Here is a 22912-nt window from a genome sequence, read left to right on the forward strand (position 1 = left end):
TCTTAGTTGATTCTCTAGGATTTTTTAAGTAGACCATCATATCATCTGCAAAGAGTGATAGCTTAGTCTCCTCATTGCCTATTTTGATACCTTCAATTTCTTTCTAGTACAATGTTAAATAATAGAGGTGAAAATGGGCATCCTTGTTTCACTCCTCATCTTATTGGAAAGGCTTCTAATGTATCCCCGTTGCATTTGATGCTTGTTGATGGCTAAGAAAAAATTGCCAGGGCCTGATGGATTCACAAGTGAATTCTAACAGACATTCAAAGAGCAACTAATCCCAATACTATACAAATTATTTGATTTGATAAGAAAAGAAGGAGTCCTACCAAATTCCTTTTATGACACAAATATGGTACTGATTCCAAAGCCAGGGAGATCAAAAACAGAGAAAGAAAACTACAGGCCAATCTCCCTAATGAACATAGATGCAAAAATCTTAAATAGAATACTAGCAAAGAGACTCCAGCAAGTAATTAAGAAGATTATCCACCATGATCAGGTGGGATTTATACCAGGAATGCAAGGATCGTTCAACATTTAGGAAAACCAACCACATAATTGACCATATCAACAGTCTAACAAACAAAAATCACATGATTATCTCAATAGATGCTGAAAAAGCCTTTGACAAAGTGTAGCATCCATTCCTATTGAAAACACTGAAAAGTATAGGAATAGAAGGACCTTTCCTAAAAATAATAAACAGTATATACCTAAAACCATCAACAAGCATCATATGCAATGGGGATAAATTGGAAGCCTTCCCAGTAAGATCAGGAGTGAAACAAGGATGCCCATTATCACCTCTGTAATTGATATCTTAAGAGCTTTTTCAGGACAATATTTCTGTTTCCAAATCTGTGAGTTGTGTGAGAGTGGTTCAAAGATTCAGAGGAAGACTATATTGGACTATTGTTATTCATGATAAAAAGACATCAGTAATTCCAAAGAAGGTCACCTGGCTTGACTCACAATGTACCTTTTTTCCCAGTTTGAAAAATAGATGTTTTTTCTTGTATATTGTCACCAACTTTGATGGTCTCTTTCCTGACTAAATGATAGGATATAATGTCTAATAAATGAGTAGTAATAGGGACAGATACAGTTTTAGTCAGTTTTTCATAGGAAACAATGATGGATCATCATGGAGCATGAATGATGAGCAGTATATATTCCATATCAATAGTCGTCTAGGAGACTGAAGCTTGGATTGTTGGAGTTAGTGATCTGGCTATTTGGGCAGGCAGTGGAACTTAAATTCTGTGGTTTTTGATGCCTGTTCTTTCTGCATTCTAATCTGAGTTCCAGTCCAGGAAAGCAAAGACAGATTTGTGTATAAATGAGTGTGGCCCACCTCTATAGCAAAACCTGTTGAGTCTAGACCCTTTGGCAGTGTTCTTATGTATACTGCAGAGTAGGTTTTTCCATTTTCCACTCACCAAAGCTTTATTGAGCACTTATGATGTTGAAGGTGCTGTGTTTTTGAAGTAATATCTCATTGTCTGTTCTTTTTATGCCACATACCTTTCCCGCTCTGTCCATTCCTTCCTCTTTTCCAAGAGAGCCATCCATAGAAGAAAGAATAAAAAATTGAAAGGAGATTCCAAAGAAGTGCCATTATGTGGAGAGTTCTTTAAAGAGTGGGAGTGTTTTATATGAATTAATTTCATGTACCTGAAATAGGACTTGAGGAAGGGAACCAGGCTTTGCTCAAATAATAACCTGTTTTAATACTTTCTTATCAAAATGTGAAGGGAAGATTTGAAATTTGTATTGTTGAGAGGTTTGACTTTTCTGTTTTATTGTGGAAAGGAATTTCTTTTACTCTTCTCATAGATAAAAGTAGTGTACAGTTGAAATTACAGTAGGTAACAAAAAGAGAATCCCACAAAGCCGATTATATAGGTTATGACTTTCTGAACAAGGTATTATGTATAAGAACCAAGATGAAATTGAAGAATAAAGTGGCACTTTAGGGTGGTAGCAATTTTGAATTTTTTTTTGTTCTTTTAAGAGCTTTTCTGATCATATCTTTATAGTTATTGTCATTTTTTTTTTTACAGAATCTAAGTATAGGAGTCTGTAAACTCTAGACCAGGGAGTTCAACTCTGATTCTTGTTAAAATTCTAGCATTAAAGTGAATGTAACATTAAAGTAAGGGTTAATGAATGTTTGGAAAATACACTCTGATAACAAGGATCCAGCAATGCTTCATTTTCTCTTTTCACAGTGTGTTATTTAAAATCACTTGGGATATTTGGAACTACATTTCCCGTGGTCCAACGGGTTTCCTGTTTTAGATTATGTCTTCAAGGTGAGGGAAGGCTTTAAATATTGGGAAGTGACTTTGAACTTCCTCTTTAGCTACTTGGGCATGTGAAGATATGAAAGGTAAAATGACTGAGGCCAGGTTCGAATAGTTTTCTTACAGGTGCGTGGTCAATTTATCTCTATCAGCATGGCTTTTATTAAAATACTATTCTCCCTTTTAATCTCTGCCTTCCTCATTTTAAATAATAACAACAGTTAGTAGACTAGAACATTGTACATAAGCCCAAAACTGTACATTTTGTTTGCCTAGATTTTAGCAAAATATTTGACAGTCATTCTTGTGGAAAAGCTGCAGGGTTGTGGGCTGGGTTATAGAATAATTAGGTGGATATGGAACTTGTGAAGTGATTTAATGAGTATTGTAGAGCTAGGAGATTAGTGGGACTTGAGTACCAGTCTCAGTTTAGTTTTACTTCACTATCAATGTGACCTTAGACAAGTCCTTTCCTTTCTCTGCACTTTCATTTTTCTCATCTATAAAAGAAAGGAGTTGGACTCTGACCTTTAGTACCCTCTCATTTATTACTTATGATCATTGTCACTTTAGTAGGACACAGCTTGGGGTGTTCTAGGTGTCTTGTGTTTGGAAATGACTAGATAAAGTTCAGATTTGTAGCTGATAAGCCTTAAGTCATCCAGTGCTATTAGTTATTACTGAAACCTGTGAATTCATTCATTTGAATGTTCTCTCAAGCTAGACAGATTTGGGTTCCATGGTCCCATCTGTGCCTGTCTATCCTGCGCTTATTCTCCTTGTTTTCCCCATAAATTTGCCACAGAGAGTCCACCCATTGGGTTGGAGGCTGTCGTCATTTTCTCCTGACACTGAGAACGTGCCATTTGAGCAATATGACTGGCCTTGGATCCTCCTCACCATGTGGCTGACTCATCTCTTTTTATAAGACATTTCCTGATGACATTTCTCTTGTTCAAAAAACCTCCCAGTAGTTGCATGGTTCAGCCTGTTCACATCCAACATGTAACTGCCCATTGCCTTCTATGAGATTCTCTTTTTCAGTTTTTTAGAAGCTGCATTCTATGTTTTGGGGCTGTTCCGAAGCACTGCAGGAATGTCGGTCCTTAAAAGATGGGTCTTGGTTTCTTGGAGAAACTGGGCTTATTAAAGGAGATTTGCAGGCTGCTCTTTTCCTGTTCATTTGGTGCCCATCTCATTGTCCATTTGTGTGTTAGTTAGCTAGTATTTACGATGTGCCTACTATGTGCCAGGCTTTGTGACAGCTTTCCATCTTTTCCTCTGCTTGGTCTCAGTTGGGGCTAAGCATCTTCTGGGCAAGCAGGTTGCCTGGCCCATGTTTCTAGGCTCTCCTCCTCCACCTTTCCCTCTAGCTCCTCCCAACTGCGGCCACAACTAAATGAGTTTGGGCCTTGGTGGGGAGCTAGAATGAGGAGGGGGAGAATGTGTGGGAGCAGAAGAGAGTGGGAAGAGTGAAAGAGAGGGAGAGAAAACACATTCAGCAGTCATTTCAGTTTACAGATTGATAAACCAGTATTTTTAAAAAGATGCATATTCAATCACATTGCTCTGACTAAAAAAAATATTTTTGTGAGTCCATTTTTTGAAATGTTAATGTTTTATCTATTATTTTCCTAATTTCTACTTTTGTGTTTTGTAATATAATATTCTAGTACAGCAGTTCATGTATAGTCTACACATAGGGAGCTCCCTGGTAAAGAAACTGTCAGTGCAGGCTGAAACCTCTGCAAGCTAAAACTATCATAGGGAGTTGCTTGGAGCACCCAGAAATTGAAGGACTTTTCCCAGTCCACCTTTCCACTAGCCGGTGGTATTAGAACTTGGCTTTCGAAAATAATCATAAAAAGCATGGTCCATGTAGTCTCTCTCATTTGATTCTGCCCCTACCCCCCTGGGAGGCAAAAAAAGTGAAAACTGAGGCTTCAAGTAGTTAAATGATAGCTTTTAAAGTGTCAGCATTGGGATTTGAACTTGGATCAGCTTGTCTCAAAGTCAAGCAGTCAGTTAGCCAGTCTATTTATCTGTTGCTTTAGGTTGCCTGTTCATCTTTCTTATTTTGAGAGGTGATTAAAAATTAATTTGCACACTTAGCTTAGTACTAGTAAGTTATCTTTCACTGATAGGAGTGACATTTCCTATGATGTTGTGGCTTAAAAGACAGCTCAGCTAGATGAAGTTGGTATGACATAATGGAATTGGGACTGGCTTCTTGGTCTGCATTTTTCAGTAAAAGATTTATTATTGTACAGTAAAAGATTTATATCTGTAGTGTAGGTTTGGCCTCACATTGGCCTCAACAGTTTTTTTTTTTTAACCCTTAACTTCTGTGTATTGGCTCTTGGGTGGAAGAGTGGTAAGGATGGGCAGTGGGGGTCAAGTGACTTGCCCAGGGTCACGCAGCTGGGAAGTGTCTGAGGCCGGGTTTGAACCCAGGACCTCTCATCTCAAGGCCTGACTCTCAATCCACTGAGCTACCCAGCTGCCCCCCCAAGTTTTTTTTGTTTTGAAAAGAGAACCTTAAAGTATTAAGATGTTTCTAGAAACCAATTTTTCTACCATTTTAATATTGTGACCAAAAATTTCCAAAAGATGGGAAAAAGTGCAACAATTAAATCAATCTATTTATAACACAGCATTTATCCCCAGGACCTAGCACAGGGCCTGGCTAAGTGCATATGAGAGGCAGGATTTGAACCCAAGACCACCCACTCTTTCTGTGATACTCTGCATCTACCTACCCTTCTCTTGGATCTTTGGAAATAATTCTTTCCTGTTGCTCCAACATTCCCATAGAACCTTATTTACAGCTACATTTCTTGTAACTTTAGTTTTAGGACACTGTGCTAGGTACTGGGTATAACAATCCAGTCCTGCCTGGGGCGAGGGGGTTCTGACTCCTTCTTTCTGCTGAGTTTAGCTAACAGTTATCTAAGCCTTTAGGTTTGCAGAGTGCTTTACAAATATTATCTCATTGGATCCTTACAACAAGAGGCTAGATGCTACTCAGTTTTATAGAGGAAGAAATGGAGGCAGATAGGTTTAGTGACTTGGCCAGGCTCATGCAGCCTGAAGTCTTCCTGGACCCCAGACCCAGCATTCTCTACATGGTAGCATGACTATCTGCTTGGCCAGCAACGTAGCATGAGCTCAGAGGAGCATGATGCAAAATCAAGTGCAAGACCTACAGAAGAGAGTTCTAGACAGAAAGTTCTGGAAGGCCCTAAGCTGGGAGTCAGCATACCAGCAGGACTTTGTCCTGAGAAAATGGCTCCTCCACTGAGCTTGGAAGGGAAAATGCATTTTAACAGCTTCAAGCAAGGAAGTACCTTTTGGGCAATAGCACAAGACCGGGAGGGTGTTGGTGGTGGGAAAGACAGCCGCAGGGTTGCTCAGAGCTGGAGGCCCAGCTCCCGGGGAGCAGTTGTGATCCATTCTGTGGATCACCCACCCCTTGAGAAGCTGATTTTGGCGGCTTTGAGAATTGTTGGAGTAGAGAGGAGAGGGAGACCAGCCAGGAGGCTTGTGACAGGGAGAAAACGAACAAGCAGTAAGGTTTGATTGACCATTAATACTGTGCTTTCTTCTGGGGGAGCAAAGGCATTTCTCTCTCCTGCACATTGCAGAATTTAGTTGGGCAGAATCCTTTGGTCTTTGAAGTGTTGATGAGCACACTTAGTCTTCTTATATGAGACTGTCTCAGTTCTAATCTAGTCTAATCTAAATCTAATCTAATTAAGACTGGTTATACTAGTTTTTTTTTTTTAAGCTTTTAGTTCTAGTACCTCCCCAATAGATCTTTTAAAATAATTTTGAAAAATAAAAAGATTAAATTTTAGTACTTTTTTAATATTCTGGTTGTAGAACTGTGATTAATTAATTAATTAACCAGTTAGCTGGGATTAGCAAAGGATCACCAAATTTGACTTCACTGCACTCATGGGATGACTGGATTATTGATGGAGAGCAAGATGCTCTTGGGGCATCTTGGTCAACTCTGGCATTTTACCTTTGTGTGGGTTAGAAGACAGAGAGGGTAAGGGACCAGCTCAGGTTTAAGCAGGCAGTAAGTGGCAGAGCCCATGGCCCATGACTTCAGACCTAATTCTCCACTATGCCACACACTGCCAATCATGGATTGCTGGTAGTCAAGATTAGCAAGGAGTTAGGGGTCCATCTTCATCTATTAAAAAACAATTAAAAAAACCCTTTTTCCCCTTTTGTTTTCTAGGTTTATGCTGCTGATTGTGGGGATAGTGTTCTCCTAGAGCTACGGAAATATTTGCCAAAATATTATGGCATCTGGTCACCACCTACTGCACCAAATGGTAATGCTTTTTTTTTTTCTTCTCAATTTTCTACTTATGATCGCTAAAAGTAAATTTGGGAGTTAACATGAAATTGAGATCAAACTCAATAACAGTAGGGAAAAAAAGGAATTCAATTAGCAAATTTAATTCTTTCCTCAGTCAAAAATTGATGAGAATTAAGTTTTACAATTCCATTTAAAATGTCTAAAATGAAATACATAAAAATAAATTACCAGCTTTCAAATAATTGAACTAGAAGAGACATATACTGGCTGTCTATTCCAAATTTACCCATTTGTTTTCCTTTTTTTTCACTGTTATATTTTCTATCCCTTGTCTTTGAAGGAAAATTATTTGGCTAAGAGTACAGAAATTTCTAACTTAATGTACTTCCTAGTCTTCCTTTTGAGAATGTTTTGCATGATTCTTTCTAGAGAAACCGCAAGGTTGAGGAGTGCCCATGAATACCTTGTTAGTCCACAACAAGACTGAATGGAAAATGGGCTTTGGCAGTTGACCTGGAGGAAGCAAGTGAAGGCCAAATCACTTTTTTCTAAAGCTAAAACCATTGGGGAAAACACAGGTGTTCTTTGCTCTTGATGTCAATCTTGTGTGTCTGTCCTGAAGAGAGCCAAGCACATATTCTTCTTGAGGAAAAAGTATTACCAAGTGGAAGAATAGATTAAAACTAAAGCCTTAGGTCATTGCTTTGTACCTTGGGATGAGTCATATTTATATTTACAATAAAGTACAGGTTATAGGATCTTCTGTCAGATTAGCCCTCAATCACCAGTATAATTTCCCCACCCCTAAACCCCCTATCCAGGCTGGGTCATTTTCAGAGTAAAATTGCAGTGCAACATTGTGAGTAAATATGATATTATTAATATTTTAATAGTAAAACAAATAGAAGCCTTTATGGATTGAGGAACTGTTTTATCTCATTATAATTAGGAGAGGAAAACTTTTTATGGGTACTAAAGGATGGGCACATTGTGTTTAAAAATCAAGATAAAGGGGGCAGCTGGGTAGCTCAGTGGATTGAGAGCCAGGCCTAGAGACAGGAGGTCCTAGGTTCAAATCCGGCCTCAGACACTTCCCAGCTGTGTGACCCTGGGCAAGTCACTTGACCCCCATTGCCTACCCTTACCAATCTTCCACTTATAAGTCAATACACAGAAGTTAAGGGTTTAAAATTAAAAAAAAAAATCAAGATAAAAACTAGTCCCATACCCTGATGGACATCCCTTCTGACCCACATATATCAGGAGGACTAAATCATCATATTTCTTGATGTTCCTGGAAGCAGACAGGAAGGGGAAAGATAGAAAAGGGAGGGCAAAAGGGTAGAAATAGAAGAGAGAAAGAATGGAGAGGAAGGGAGAAAGTTCACAAGGCTGATTAAACTCCTGCTCTGTGCTAAGTGCTGGGGATGGCAGCCTACCCTGGAGAGACAAGAAGAATAGATAGAGCTATTGAAGTATTTGCAAAATGCATATGATGGAAATCACCAGCTATAGGAATGGGATTATAGAAAGCTGAATTTTGGTAGGGTTAAATTTGGTAGGGTTTAAGAATATTGGATGCTGTCTCCAGAGTTGCTAACATGAGCTCATTCCAAGAATCCTGGAAGGGATCTTGTAATGTACAGGGAGCTGGAGGAAGGGTTTTGAGTGAGCAACTGCCACTTCCTGTCCTGAACTGGAGGAGGAAGGCTGCTTTTCTCTTCTGAGTTTTCTACCTTAACCTTTTGTGGAAGAAGTGAAACCTTTAAATCAGTGGTTCCCAAACTTTTTTGGCCTACCGCCCCCTTTCCAGAAAAAATATTACTTAGCCCCCTGGAAATTTTTTTTTACATTTTAATAGCAATTAATAGGAAAGATAAATGCACCTGTGGCCATCACCTCTCCCCCTGGATCACTGCAGCACCCACCAGGGAGCGGTAGCTCCCACTTTGGGAATCACTGCTTTAAACTGTCTTTGGAGGAGGTTCCTTTTTCACTGGAGGGAACATCTTACAGAAGATCTATCTATACCTGCTGTTTTTACCAACACTGCCTGAGAGAAGGTTTACCTGAAGATCTTGTTTGTTGGGCTCTGAGGTTCCCACCTCAGAGCCAGACTCAGCTCTGAATGAACTCGGCCATCTTGGGTTCATTCTTAGTAAATTTGGAGACAACTTCTGAGTTAAATAACTAAACCAACAACCGAGGATTGTAGTCAGGTAGATTAGAAAGGTTTGGTGGGAAACTAGCTAGAGCCAGGAAGGGACAGAGTAGCCGGAAAACTTGAAGACTCCATCATGAGATGGACTTAGATTGAAGGGTTGGAGTAGTAGGACTTAGAACTAGGGCATCCTTGTGTTTTAATCCTCATATTCTATCCTTGGTTTCTTAATAAACATAGATACTTTTTATACAAAATTGTCTCCAAGACTTGTTTGTGCTGGCCCAGTGAAGGAAGTCTTACTTTGCCTTTCCTTCATAAAAGGGAACCGAGATACTTTCAGACAGCCAATTAAGTATCTAACCCAATTTCCTATCGTGGATATCATCATCTATCAACATAATTATTACACAACTGACAGGAGATACAGATCAGGAGAGATCCTGTGGAAGAGTCAGCCCATGAAGGAAACTAGGGATTCAGAGAGATGGAGGTGGGAAGAGAACACATTCCAGGAATGAAGGATGGCCAGTTCAAGAGTATGGAAGTGAGAAACAGAGGACCATGTATGAGAAAAAAGGAGAATACCAGTTTGGCTGTTTGGCAGTATGAGCAATGGAGTGATGTGCTTAGATTTGCACTATTTAGGAAAATCATTTTGGAGGTTGGGGAAAGAATGAATTGGAGCCTAAAGAGACCTAGAGTAGGGAGATCAGTAATCTAAATAAGAAGTGATGAGGGTCTTACCTGGAGAGAAGTTGTATGTGAGATGTGGAGAGAGTGAAGAGTTAGAGATGACACAGAAAGAGATTGTGAGCTTGACGTGATGGGAAGGGTGATGGTGATGGCAGCTTCATTTGAAATAGGGAAGGTCCAGAAGAGGAGTGGGCTTTGGGGAAATATAGTGGGCTCAGTTTTGTACATTTGGAATTTGGCATGTTTGTGAAGCATCTTCTTTTAAATATCTAGTAGGTAGGGTGATATAGGATTAGAGCTCAGAAGGAAAATGTCATTACACTTGGCAATATCAACGATGAATTTGGAAATAGCAGTTTCAGTTAATTGATGAGATTAGAAGCCAGATTGTAGAGGTGTTTTTTGTTTTTTTTTTTAAAAATCCTTACCTTCCAACTTAGAATCAATACTATATATTGGTTCTAAGTCAGAAGAGCAGTAAGGGCTAGGCAATGGGGGGGGAAGTGACTTGCCTAGGGTCACAGAGTTAGAAAGTGTCTCAGGTCAGATTTGAACCCAGGACCTCCCATCTCTAGGTCTGGCTGTCAATCCACTTAGTATCCCAGCTACCCCTTATAGTGGGTTTTGAAGAGAGTGAGAAGAAAAGAGGATGTGGAGGCAATAAATGTAGACAGCTTTTCAAGGAGTTTGCCTGAGAAAGGGAGAAGAAATAGGTCTTGTGGGGAATGGTGGAATCTAATGAAGGTTTTTCAAGCATGAGGGATACTTGGTCATGTTTTTAGGCAACAGGAAAGAAACTAGAAGGTAGAGAGAGATTGACAGTTTTGAGAGAGTGGAGATGCTCTGCTGGAGAAGATGGGCAGATAGGATCAAGACTATATTAGGGCTTTTTGGCAAAAAGAAGGACCATTTATCTTATCTGTTCAGTCAGCAGTTTTGAGTTATGGGTGGGCATACAAAGGCAAAAAAACAGCCCCTGCCGTCATGGAGTATACATTCTAATGTCAGAGGTGACATGCATATAGTCAATTTTATATGTACATGCTAGAGATGATGAACCATAATAATGTGAAGCTACACTAGGATTTTTAGGATACCTTGGCTACAAAGGAGACTGAAGGGTAATCTTAAAGGGAAAGATAGTACTTACTTGGGTGGGTGTAGACTGGTCAGGTGGAATGAAAGACTTCTTTCAGAAAATGGGCTTTGAGCCAAGTCTTAAAGAAAGCTAGGAGAACGAAGAGGCAGAGGAGAGAGTGTATCATGTTCGAGGAAAGTCCTAGAAGGCTAATATACTTGGATTGTAGTAGAGTAGATAGAGTAGCATAAGGTCTAAGGAGAGGCCAAGTTTTGAAGAGCTTTAAGTGCTAAGCTAGCTTCATATTTGTCCCAGAGATATAAGGAGCCCTAGAGTCTATTGATTGACATGACAATTCCATTGGTAGCTGAGTAGAGGATGTATTGCTGCGAGAAGAGATATTTCAGTATCTAGGTGGGGTCCGAAATGACAACATTGGAAAGGTATTGAATATGGAGTAAGAGTGAGAAGTAAGGAATGACACTAAGATTACTGGCTTGGGTGAATAGGAGGCTGGTAGTAAATATTGACACTTAACAGAAGATAAGGACAGAAGGTTTGAGAGGAAAGATGATGATGAGTCCTGCTTTGGACACATTGAATTTGAGCTGCCTGTGGGACATCTGGTTTGTTATCTCCATTAGGCAGTTGGAGATATATGTCTAGCTGACTAGATTCTGGAGAGAGATTAGATGAGGATGTATACATCTGGGAATCATCTTCATAGAGATAATAATTGAACCTATGGGAGCTGATTAGATCACCTAGTGAGATAGTTCAGAGAGAGAAAGGGTCCCGTAAAGAACCTTGAGTGACATGTAGTTAGTGAGGGTGAGACTTGGATGGATATTCAGCAAAGGAGACTGAGTAGGAGCAATGAGAGAGGAGAACCAAGAAGGAGCGGTGTCACAAAAACCCAGTGAGGAGAAAGTATAGAGGAGAAGGTAGTCAATAGTGTCCTGTAACAATATAAAAAAGGATGAAGACTAAGGGAAAGAGTCTTGTGGATTGGGTAATCAAAGCACTGATACTTTTGGAGTTAACAGATGTGGGAAACCAGATTAAAAGCACTGAAAAGAAAAGGATGGAGACCCCTTGTGTAGATGGTCTCTTCAGACAGTTTGGTTATAAGGGACATGAGAACAAAGAAAAGGAGGAGGGAGTGGGAGATGAGAAGGAATTTCAAGAGGAAAATAGGTAGTTAGTTCATGATGATAACCTCATTGGACTTCAGCATGAGGGCAGGAAGGGGAGTGTGGGCAGTTGCAGGAGAAAAGTGAAAATTGGGAGCCCTACACAGTTAGTTCTGCCCAATTGTGATATAATACTATGGGTAAGGTAGAGTACGGCTCCTGCTATAGGACTGAGTGCCTTTCCCATTCCCTTGTTTTGGATGAGAATGGTATCTATTAATCATTTAATTCTTCAAGTATTGGTATTTCTCCATATGTGCTTATGGTAGAGTTTGAAGAAGTAATTTGTTTACTAGAGCAATGTTTAACCTTTAGAGAGAAAGAAGCACAAAATGTGCTGGTCGAGTCACCCTGTGACATAGTGTGTGTGCATGAACACAGTGCTTGGAGAACCTTTGCTGATACTCCCTGCTCAGGCTTTCCAAGAAGAATTTGTCATTCTTCCTTTTTCTTATATCTAAGTCTACAGTTGGATCATCTTTTATGTCATATCAGGTAGAAATCAGAAAATGTACATATGTGGGTGTGGGAGGGCTACATGTGATGTAAGGGGTAAAAAGGGGTTTTGATTGGGTGAATATTAAAAGATTTGGTCACCAGGGAATTGAATAATTATCAATCCCCAATTAAAGAATAACCTCAAGTCAAAATGACTTTTATAGAAGTTTATTTACAAACATAGAGAGGAAAAGGAAATAAGGAAATGAGAGAGAAGATAAGATAAATAATCTAATACACTAGATCAGTGATGGGCAAACTTTTTTTTTTAATTTAAACATTTATTAATATTCATTTTTAACCTGTTTACATGCTTCATGCCCCTACTTTCCCCTTCACCCCCCCCTTCCCTCCCCCCACCCATGGCCTATGCACATTTCCACTGGTTGTAACATGTGTCCTTGTTCAGGGCCTATTTCCAAATTGTTGATAGTTGCATTGGTGTGGTTGTTTCAAGTCTATATCCCCAATCATGTCTGCCTCAGCCCATGCGTTCAAGCAGTTGTTTATCTTTTATGTTTCCTCTCCTGCAGTTCTTCCTCTGAATGTGGGTAGCGTTCTTTACCATAAATCCCTCAGAATTGTCCTGGGTCATTGCATTGCTGCTGGTACAGAAGTCCATTACATTCGATTTTACCATAGTATATCTGTCTCTGTGTACAGTGTTCTTCTGGGTCTGCTCCATTCACTCTGCATCAGTTCCTGGAGGTCTTTCCAGTTCACATGGAATTCCTCCAGTTTATTATTCCTTTGAGCACAATAGTATTCCATTACCAGCATATACCATAGTTTGTTCAGCCATTCCCCAATTGAAGGACATACCCTCCTTTTCCAGTTTTTTGCCACTACAAAAAGCGCAGCTATAAATATTTTCGTACAAGTCTGTTTATCTATGATCTCTTTGAGGTACAAACCCAGCAATGGTAAGGCTGGATCAAAGGGCAGGCATTCTTTTTTTTTTTTTTTTTTTTTTTTAAACCCTTGTACTTCGGTGTATTGTCTCATAGGTGGAAGATTGGTAAGGGTGGGCAATGGTGGTCAAGTGACTTGCCCAGGGTTACATAGCTGGGAAGTGGCTGAGGCCGGGTTTGAACCTAGGACCTCCTGTCTCTAGGCCTGACTCTCACTCCACTGAGCTACCCAGCTGCTCTGGGCAGGTATTCTTTTATAGCCCTTTGAGCATAGTTCCAAATTGCCAGCCAGAATGGTTGTATCATTTCACAACTCCACCAGCAATGCATTAATGTCCCAATTTTGCCACATCCCCTCCAACATTCATTACTCTCCCCTTCTTTCATTTTAGCCAATCTGCTAGGTGTGAGGTGAGATGGGCAAACTTTTTAAAGAGGAGGCCAAAGGAAAGGAAATGCTCATCTGTCAGTCTGTTTCTATGGCAACTCTTTCGAAATTTCATTGTATAGTGTCCTACTCATTGTATTCAGATTAATGTCAGCAGCTAGATAGAACATTTCAGGGGGCCACAGTTTGCCCATCACTGCACTAGGTAATTTGCTCCGATCCCCTAGTGTAACCCAGGCAGATCTAATTAACCCTCAGCTGAGGGAGGTTTGGCCTTGGGCTGGAAAGTCAGAGGGCCGGAGGTGAATGAAGCAAAAGCTTCAGCCACAGAGTCTCTATTGAAGGGGAAGTTCCTTAAGAGAAGTTCAGGAAGATTCAGTCTTTACACTCACCACATGGAATTCCAGAGGAAAGATTTAAGAAGAGCCTCACCAAAGTCTCAGGGTTCCCTCTCCAGAGCTCTCCAAGTCCAAGGCATGAACGAGAAGAGAGCTGCTGAGCTTACTGAACTCTCTTTTAAAGGGGCTTCTTTTGTGTCACTTCCTGTGCCTTCCTCTTAGTTTACGTGTCCAATCACAACAGAAGCTTTTCTTAGGATTGCCCAAGAGGCAGTCAATAAATTTTGATTTGTCACTCACTCTAGCACATGTGGGTCACAGACCTCCCAACTTGTGAGTTAAGTGGAGATGTTTTCACCTTTGGTGATTAAATCTAAAAATGGACAGAGTAGATTTAATCTCATTATCACAGTGAAAAGCCATGGAGATCTTCAGAGCACAAACAGTCATCTATTCTTGAGTGTTGGGAAGATGAGGAAGTTTGTTGTCAAGTAGACCTGACCTGAGTGAGTATTCCTAAAGCAGGTGAAGGGGCTAGTCTAGGACTGGGGGCTTTGTGGTTTAGGTCCAGAGCCTCAACCCTGGCCATTGAGGGATACCATTTACTTCATTTGTTGGGAGAAAGTTTCTTTTTTCTGAAAACTTCTGAGTTGATAAAAGTTGAGTTTGAAGAATAATAATATTTTTTCATAGAACCACAATAAGCTCTAATTTGAAGAATACTTTAAAAAAAATTAAACTTGCTAAATATTGGCTCTTTAAGGGTAAAAGAAAGTATATTATGGATCCTTGTCTTTGGTAAAAAGAATTTTCATTGACAATTTTAAAGAATCAGCTTCTCATCTGGAGTGAGGGGAGAATGAGAAGAACATATGCTCAGAATGTAACCTATAGTCAGAATAGATGCAGCCTATCTTTTTCCATCTTTTTCATCATTTGACCAGCCTAGGGCCAAGAAGAGTTTCCTGGGGCACTCCTAGAGATTTCTTTCTAGTTTGACCTTACCCTATTTAAGGCCTGTTCTTTGACTTTGGTCATTCAGCCAATTCCAAATCCATCTTTTATCATACCAACCACATTTCATTGCTTCTGGTTATCCCTTAGGACCTGAATGCGTCAAGTAAACTCTGACTCTTTTTAATAGCTCTCTTTGGCAGAAGTGAGCTCTGATGTTTGGGAGGACCAGCAGACATCTTAAATGGCAGGATAGGGATTCTTTAAAAATCTTAACAGGGTATGGGCTGACCTAGTAAACTTTGGACTTTTAAAAAAAATGTAGGAGGGAGTGTATTAAGTACAAGATTAGGAAGGTGTGGTAGAGGCAATTAGGTGGCATGGTGGAGTTTTTGCTGGGCTTGGAATGCATGAGCAAGTGACACTAGCCTCCCTCATCCTCTGGCTCTTCTGTAAAATAGGTGCAAGAATAGCACTTACATCACAGGGTTGTTGTAAGGATCAAAAAATCATTTATACAAAGCATTAGCCAGCTGTAAAGTACTATACAAAATGATTATCAATAATTATTAACCAACAGTTTGTCTAAAACAAGGCTTTTAGTGGAATGCCAATTCCTTGTGAGCCTATAGTGAAACTTGACTAAGAAAGTGAATGTGATTTTAGGTTGTATTAAACAGTTTTTAGAATGAATGTGTTTTAGAAGCCCTCTCCTGCGCTGGCTAAGCTGTCTCTCCAGCGTGATGCTCAGTTCATTAGCAAGCCTTTATTTGTTGAATTGTGAGAGAGACATTTTCAGTTAAGGTGGGAGGAGGAGAAGAAGAATTGGTCTTGTTCCTCTTGACTCCAAAAGGGTACATGGAGAGGAAGAAATTGTAGAGATAGAGTTTGGTGGATAAGAGGGAAAACTTTCCATGAACTAGAGTTTTGTTTATTTATTTATTTTTGTAAAGCTTAATTGATGAACTTTTTCTTTACATTGTACCCATTTACAGATTGCTCCTAGTTTGTTTAGAGTTCGCTTGTAATAAAGTAAAACATTTAAGTAAAATTAATAATAGTGACATCATCTGAAAAGTGCAACAATATTTCACATCTATAGCACTCTAGTCTGTCTTAAAAAAAAAAAAAAGAATATGTCTTTTCTCTCTCTTCCCTATGCTTCACTCCATAAAGGGTGTGGGTGGAGGATAAAGAAAAGCAAAGCCAAGCAAAAGAGATTATCTCAAATCTGTATACAAAAATAGATCTTCATTCTCCACCCTGGCATATCATCTCTTATGTATAGCTTATTTCATCATTGGTCCTTTCAAAGTTATTTGCTTTTTGTAATACTATTGTTATTGTATACATGAACATAAAAGGCCACATGGTAAACAAGTTAGAGAAACATGGAAAACCATCAATTATGGGTAGAAGAAATAGAGAAGGATCAAACAAGAAACAGAGGAACACAGATCATAAAATGGATATTATTGTTTATCTAAAATTTAGAAGTTTTTGCACAAACAAAATGAATGAAGCTATTAATAGGAAGGAAGCAATTTATTGGGAAAAGTCTTTATAGCAAGTTTCTTGATAAAGATCTCTTTTCCAAGATCTATAAGGAACTGATTCAAATTTGTAAGAAAAAGAGTCATTCCCTAATGACCTAAGGTTATGAACAGGATGTTCTCAGGGAGAAAATACAAACTATCTATAGCCATATGAAAAATATTCCAGATCACTGCCAATTAAAGAAATGCAAGTATAAGCAATTCTGAGATTGCACTTCACATCTTATCATAGTGACAAACATGATTTAGAAAAATGAAATGACAAATGTCGGGAAAACAGGCACATTGATTCATTATTGGTAGACCTGTATATAAGTCTGGAAAGCTTTCTGGGAGTCTGTCTGGAATTAAAAAGGAGGGAGAAACTAGGTAGCGGAGTGGATAGCCCTCTGGGCCTGCAATCAAGAAGACCTAAGTTCAAATCCTGCCTTAGACACTTTCTCAGCTTTGTGACTCTGGCACATAGTAAATGCTCTGTAAATGTTAATAATAATTATTGTTATTATTACTACTAGTACTACTACTATCCATACCTTCTGTTCTAGAATTGATACTAAGTATTGGTTCCAAGAGTGTTAATGGCTAGGCAATTGGTTTTAAGTGATTTGACCAGGATCACACAGCTGGGAAGTGTGTGAGACAAGATTTTGGACCCATGACTTCCCTACTCCAGGTCTGGCTCCTCTATCCACTGAGTCACCTAGCTGCCTAATGATGATGATGATGATGATGGAGGAAGAAGGAGTAAGGTATGCCCAGGTATACCATGGCTAGGCCTGTTCCCCAAAGAGATCAAAGAGGGAAAAGGTCTTTTGGGCACAGAAATATTGATAGTAGCTCTTTCTGTGGTAACACAAAGTTGGAAAAGACATTGCTCCTCATTGAGGAATGGCTGAATAAATTGTGGTCTTTGAATGTGATGGAATTTTAAGAGATGAGGAGATAATTTCAGAGAGACATGAAAGACTTGTGAACTGATTGCAGAGAAAAGTGAGTAAAGCCAGAAGCATTTAACACCCCAAACAAAAAATAAAGTTTTCTAGAAGTAGAGTGAGTTGGTTCAGATGGGATCCCTGTTTCAGTATGAGTTGAACTAGATAGACTGTTGAGATTTTAGGAATTCCAAGGAGCCGTATTTATGCTTCAGAACTTAATACTCTGGCTAGTTTACTAAAATGCTGGTGACTTCAAGACAAAGTGAAAGCATCTCTTCACTGTCTGTTTATAAGAGCATTGATGAGCCAGGGAACCCAGTTGGTTCCCACAGTGCCTCTTCCTGTTTCCAGGAGATCTTCTCTCTTATCTTTCTTTCTCTTTTTCCTAATGTGAGAGGCTGTAGATTGCTGCTCCCTCCAGAGCCAGATGGCTGGGGCCTTTTGACACTCCATGCTCTTTGCTGGCCTTGTTCACACAGATTTTCTCTTAAGGATCCAAGGGAAAAGAAACAAGCTGAAGTATAGGGTGAAGAGTGGTCACTGATTTGCAATTGCATGGAGGGTTGTAGTGAGCTTTGTTGTCTGTAGAGTGCTTGGTATTGAATTTTCTAGGGATAAGTGCAAATTCACTTGTGGCTAGCCACAGGGGATTTGGACCAGCCCTGTTTCAGAATGTTGTCTGTTCTTAGACTCATTCTGACCTAACCTGTCAGACTCCTCTTTCCTATGTTCCCCTCTTCACCACAGAGCAGGCTGATTAACTTCTGGGATAGGTTCAGTCTAATTTTGTACTCTGGCACACCCATGGGGCCCCTAAAGGAGGAAAAAGCTAATGAACCAGGCAGGAATCCCTAGCTCATTGCCTGAGCATTGAGCAGCCTTACTCTAACCCTTTAACATGGTTCCAGTGATTGACCTTTTAGCTAGTTCCTTGTGATGTGAGAGTCATCACAGCTTAGTGCAGACAGGTTGAGAAAGTGAGTTAGCAGTGTGATGTTATTGTTGAGAATAGTCAGGTCTCTTGGTCCAGCCTCTGTAGCAACCATATATAGTTAGAGCTTTCCCTTTATATATATCATGGATGTATGTCTCATGAGCATATTGTTTCTCTCCTTACAACCTGAGCTCTGTAAAGACAGGGATTGCTCTTGACTTTGGATTCTTAGTGCCTAGCACATATCTTGCCCCTCTCATGACATGTGGATCACTCTTAAGTAGGTCTGAGAAGAGTAGGTAGGCTTCTTTTTCCTAGTCTCATAAATCATGCCCTCTTCAAACCACTTTTCAAGTTACCTCATCTGTTAATTGGTCCTTTCTTTTCTTCCTGGGTACCTATGCTTAGGTCTTACAACAGCTTTGTGCTCCTATTGTCTAGGCTTTTAAACTCTCTCTAAATAAAGAAGTGGGTATTTATCATAGCCTCCTGGGCAAAAGTTGTTAGGTATTAGTTGTCTTGTCTGCTAAAGGATAGAAGTTTCCCTAAAAGACAGAAGATCTTTTAGGATGTCATTAACACATTTTGGAAAATGTTGCCTTTTGGCCAGGCTTTCTAATTGTAACTTTAAAATGATTTAAAGAAAGGCAAATCATATTTTGTGTTGCTTAGTTGGGGGGCAGGATATGATAAAGTCAGTTTATAAATTGTATTTAAGCTTAATTCTGCCACAGTAATAACTTCCTATAAAAGGCAAGACAAAGGTGCATTCCAAAATATTGACATAATTTTGTTCACTTGAAATGGAGGGTTTTTTTTTTTGGGGAGAATAGAATGGGGAGTCGTCAAAGAGAGCTAACTAAAGAGCATTTTGCTTAGGGTAATGCGGTCTTGACTGTCCAGGAAAACTAACTAGGCTTTAGTGGAGGGACCTAGATTTATATCTCAACTCTGTTATATTTACTGCTTTTGTGACCATAGATAAGTCACTTGATTTTTCTGAGCATTGGTTTCATCTTTTGTGAAGTGGGGGTAAAGCTTATATTATTACCTCTCCCAGTAGTTGAGGGGATAGTACTTTGTAAACCTAAAACTCCTACCCGTTCTTTTTGTTGAGTCATTCCTTGCTTACTAATGAGGTACTTAAGAAGTTTATTGGCTCCTAGGTTATCAGAGTGCCAACCAAGTGCCTAGGGTACAGGCCAGATTTGATGTCCTTTTGGCTTCTTGGGCTCTGAATGTTCAAAACTGAACTTGTTATCTTCATCCTCTAGTTCTACCCCACTTCTAAACATCCTTATTTCTTGTGAAGTCACTACCATCCTTCTAGTCACAGAGGTTTGCCACATTGGCATTACCTTTAACTCCTAATTCTTGATCACCCCACAGAATTTCCAAATCTTATTGGTTCTACATCTCGACATTTATCCTTTCTGGCTTCTCCCCATTCATGGCCACCATCTTGGTGTTTGGGTCTTCATCATTTCTATTGATGTCTTGCCTCAAAACTCTCCCTTCTCCTGGTAGGTCTCACCATGTTACCTACCCATTGTACTCTTGGCTCCTAATTGCTTTATGGCAATTATAGTCAGTTATTTAATTTATTATTTTTTTTAAAGAGAGTTGTTACCTGGTTCCAGTCTACCTTGGCATTCTACAGTTCAGGCAAACTAGCCACTTATCATTCTTCACACATGACCCTCTATCTGTCATCTCTGCACCTTTGTCCTGGGTATCCTCTGGACCTGGAATGCATGCTCACTGTACCCCCACTCTTAGGAGTCTTTGTTTCCTCTAGCAGGAGGTGAAGCTGCCATTGAGCTGCCTGAGAAAGAGCTTGGGGCCTTGTTCTTGCTGTAGAATGGCTAAAAGGTTTTGTAAGCCTGGAAACAATACAGTAATGATACCCACAGTCAGAGAGTGGTTCCACAAGCTGCACTGACTTTCTTCATTTAATATCCACAAGACTGGAAAATTGTTTTTTCTAAAATTTTCTCTTCTTTCTCCCCTTCCTTCTTTCTTTCACTCCCCTTCTCCTCCTTTGTCCCTCTTCTCTTCTCTCCTCCTGTCCCCTTTCCTTCTCTCCCCATTCCTTTCCCCCCTTTTTCTCCCTTCTTCTTCCTTTCTCCCTTTCACTCCCTGCCTTTTTTTCTCCTTACTTTTTTCTTGTCCTGCCCCCATACAGCTCCCCCAAATAAAAGCTCTCCCTTGTAATAAATAAGCATGTGGTAATGAAACTTCTTAGAGTTTTATCTTAAAAGTTTATTCCGTTTTTTTATTGTGATGAAATGGACAAATATTCACAAACACAAATTTCCTTATATGGGGGCAAAATAGAAAAAGAGTGTCTGGACATTTTCAAGTCTTTTTTATGTTGAGCTTGTTTTAAGTATATTTTAAGTTGAACCTTTTAGTTTCAAAACTGCCTTGCTTGTTTGTGTTTTCAGTCTGAACTTCTTTTTGGTTTTTATTTGTTTAATGTTTCATTGGCACTCTTTTCTTTTTGAGGAGGAGTGACATTATCATTGTTCCCCCATAACTTATTCATCAAAGAAAAAGAATATCTTTAAAACAAAATGATACATGTCTGAAAATTCATTCTTTAACCCTTGGTAATCATCATTTCCCTGCAAAGAGGTAGGTATTCATCATGAGATGTAGTTAGGAGTGGTCATAACACTGATCATGAATCTGAGGTCTTTCACAGTTTCCCTTTGCAGTGTATACTTAATGTATAAATTTATCTTTTAGCTTAGTTGACTTCAGTCTGCATTAGTTCATGCTGGATCTAAGGGTATACACAGTTCAGTGACTTTGTGGATATGGTTCATAATTGTTTTTCAGAATGATGGGTTCAGCATTGTGTTAGTGTGCTTGTCCTCTCACCCCCCCTCCCAATAATTGTCATTTTCCTTTTTTTTTTTTTTTTTGCTATTTCTGCCAGTCTAATGAACATGAGGTGGATCCTCATAGTTGTTTTAATATGTATTTCTCTTGTCATTGATGATTTGGAGCACATTTTAATTAACTTGTTGATAGCCTACATCCAACATTTGTTTGAGCTTTAAGCCATTAATAAGTTGGAGAGATTGAGAACGCAGCTGTATGAGAGTGGAAGAAGGGTAGGGCTAGAATGACCCAAGTTCTGCCCCTGGCCATGAGCTTACGGGCAAATATGAGGCTGTGTCCTCACCAGAAAACCAGTTACTAGACCTTAGAGATTATTGAGATCTCTTCTACAATTGTTTAAATTAGTAACCTTTAGGTATAAGCTTATTGTTTAAATGGGAAGTCTTTAGACAAAAGACAAATGCTATAGAGTTTACTTTTTTACTGATTGGTGATATCTTTGGAAGGACAGTGATATAGCTGAGACTTTCCCCTCCTGGGATATCTTTCCTTTTGCAGATGACTTCACCAGTAAATATGCCTATGTTATTGCATACGTCACACATGCACCTGTTCTGCTCTGTATATAAACCCTTTCTAGTTTAAAAATTACCCACAAGGTCAGCTAGGCAGAATTTGTAATATAAATTGCTAAGAACCCTACCTTGGGTCTCTACTTACTCCCAGATTGCCTTTAATGGTTTATTTTCAACCTGAATGATTTGAGAGGAAACTGACAGCAGTAGGTTTTGATAGTCTTTATTTTATAGTCTGTGCCCTATGTTTCATCTTGTTTGGATTTTAAGTTCATAGGAACATAAACTCTCAGAATTGGAACTCTGACCTAATCCATAAGATGAAATTTAATGGGTGCCCATTATTGAAGCCTAAATCTTTTGTATGACATATTCAACAAATAGTCATTTAGTCTCTGCTGCAAGGGCAATAGGCAACTTGCTCCATCTTCACTCTTGGACAATTCTGATTATTATTATTATGAATAGGTTTTCCCTTATATTGGACTAAAAATCTGCCTCTGCAGTTTTCACCTCTGTTTTCAGTTCTATTTTCTTAAACCAAGAAAAACAAATGAAATTTTTATTCTGTGTGACAGTCTTTCAGTTTCTTTTTTGGCAGGCACACTTCCCCCCTCTGAAGCAACAACAAACTCCAAACAGACCCAAACCGAAAAATGTTAGCCTTGATTGAAGTCATTAATTTTGAAGTCTCTAGACCTGACTTGAAGCACCACAGATAGGGACAACACTGAAAGTGAATGGACTTTGGAGATGAAAGTTGACCCTGATACGTTATTGATCAAACTTCTTTGAGAACCCTCTTAAATGCTATCATTTAGGCCAGGTGGTTCTTTATCTTAGCTCTGGGAACAATAAATCAATGCTACCATTAATATACCAGCCATTTGCTGTTTGGCTCCACTCGCCATCCTTGTGAATTCCTAGACCTATGATGGCAAACCTATGGCATGTGTGCCAAAGATGGTATGTGCCAAAGATGCCCCCAATTTTGTTACTAGAAAGGCAGAGGAACAGAGCTGCTCCCTTCCCCCTCTGCCCAGAAGCCCAGCGGGAGTACTTCCTTCCTCCCCTGTCTGGGGTAAGGTGGGTAACTCACAGGCAGCAGAGCTGGAGGGGAGGGGAGTGCTTGGGCTCCCTCACCCAAATTCTTCACTTGGCCTACGGCTTTCAAAGATCAACCTTTTAAAGATCGTGCCA

The 22912-nt window shown here is 39.5% G+C and overlaps 1 protein-coding gene across 1 annotated transcript in view; it reads left to right on the top strand.

Moving 5' to 3' along the window:
* Window positions 1–22912, top strand: part of IPMK (inositol polyphosphate multikinase) — a 78432-nt gene that overhangs the window by 36962 nt on the left and 18558 nt on the right. The window contains exon 3 of the mRNA XM_044662949.1: window positions 6562–6658. Within this exon, the coding sequence (XP_044518884.1) occupies window positions 6562–6658 (97 nt within the window). The remainder of the gene's footprint in view (window positions 1–6561; window positions 6659–22912) is intronic.

The sequence above is a fragment of the Gracilinanus agilis genome, chromosome 2 (genome assembly GCF_016433145.1).
Source record: "Gracilinanus agilis isolate LMUSP501 chromosome 2, AgileGrace, whole genome shotgun sequence".
Classification (NCBI taxonomy): Eukaryota; Metazoa; Chordata; class Mammalia; order Didelphimorphia; family Didelphidae; genus Gracilinanus; species Gracilinanus agilis.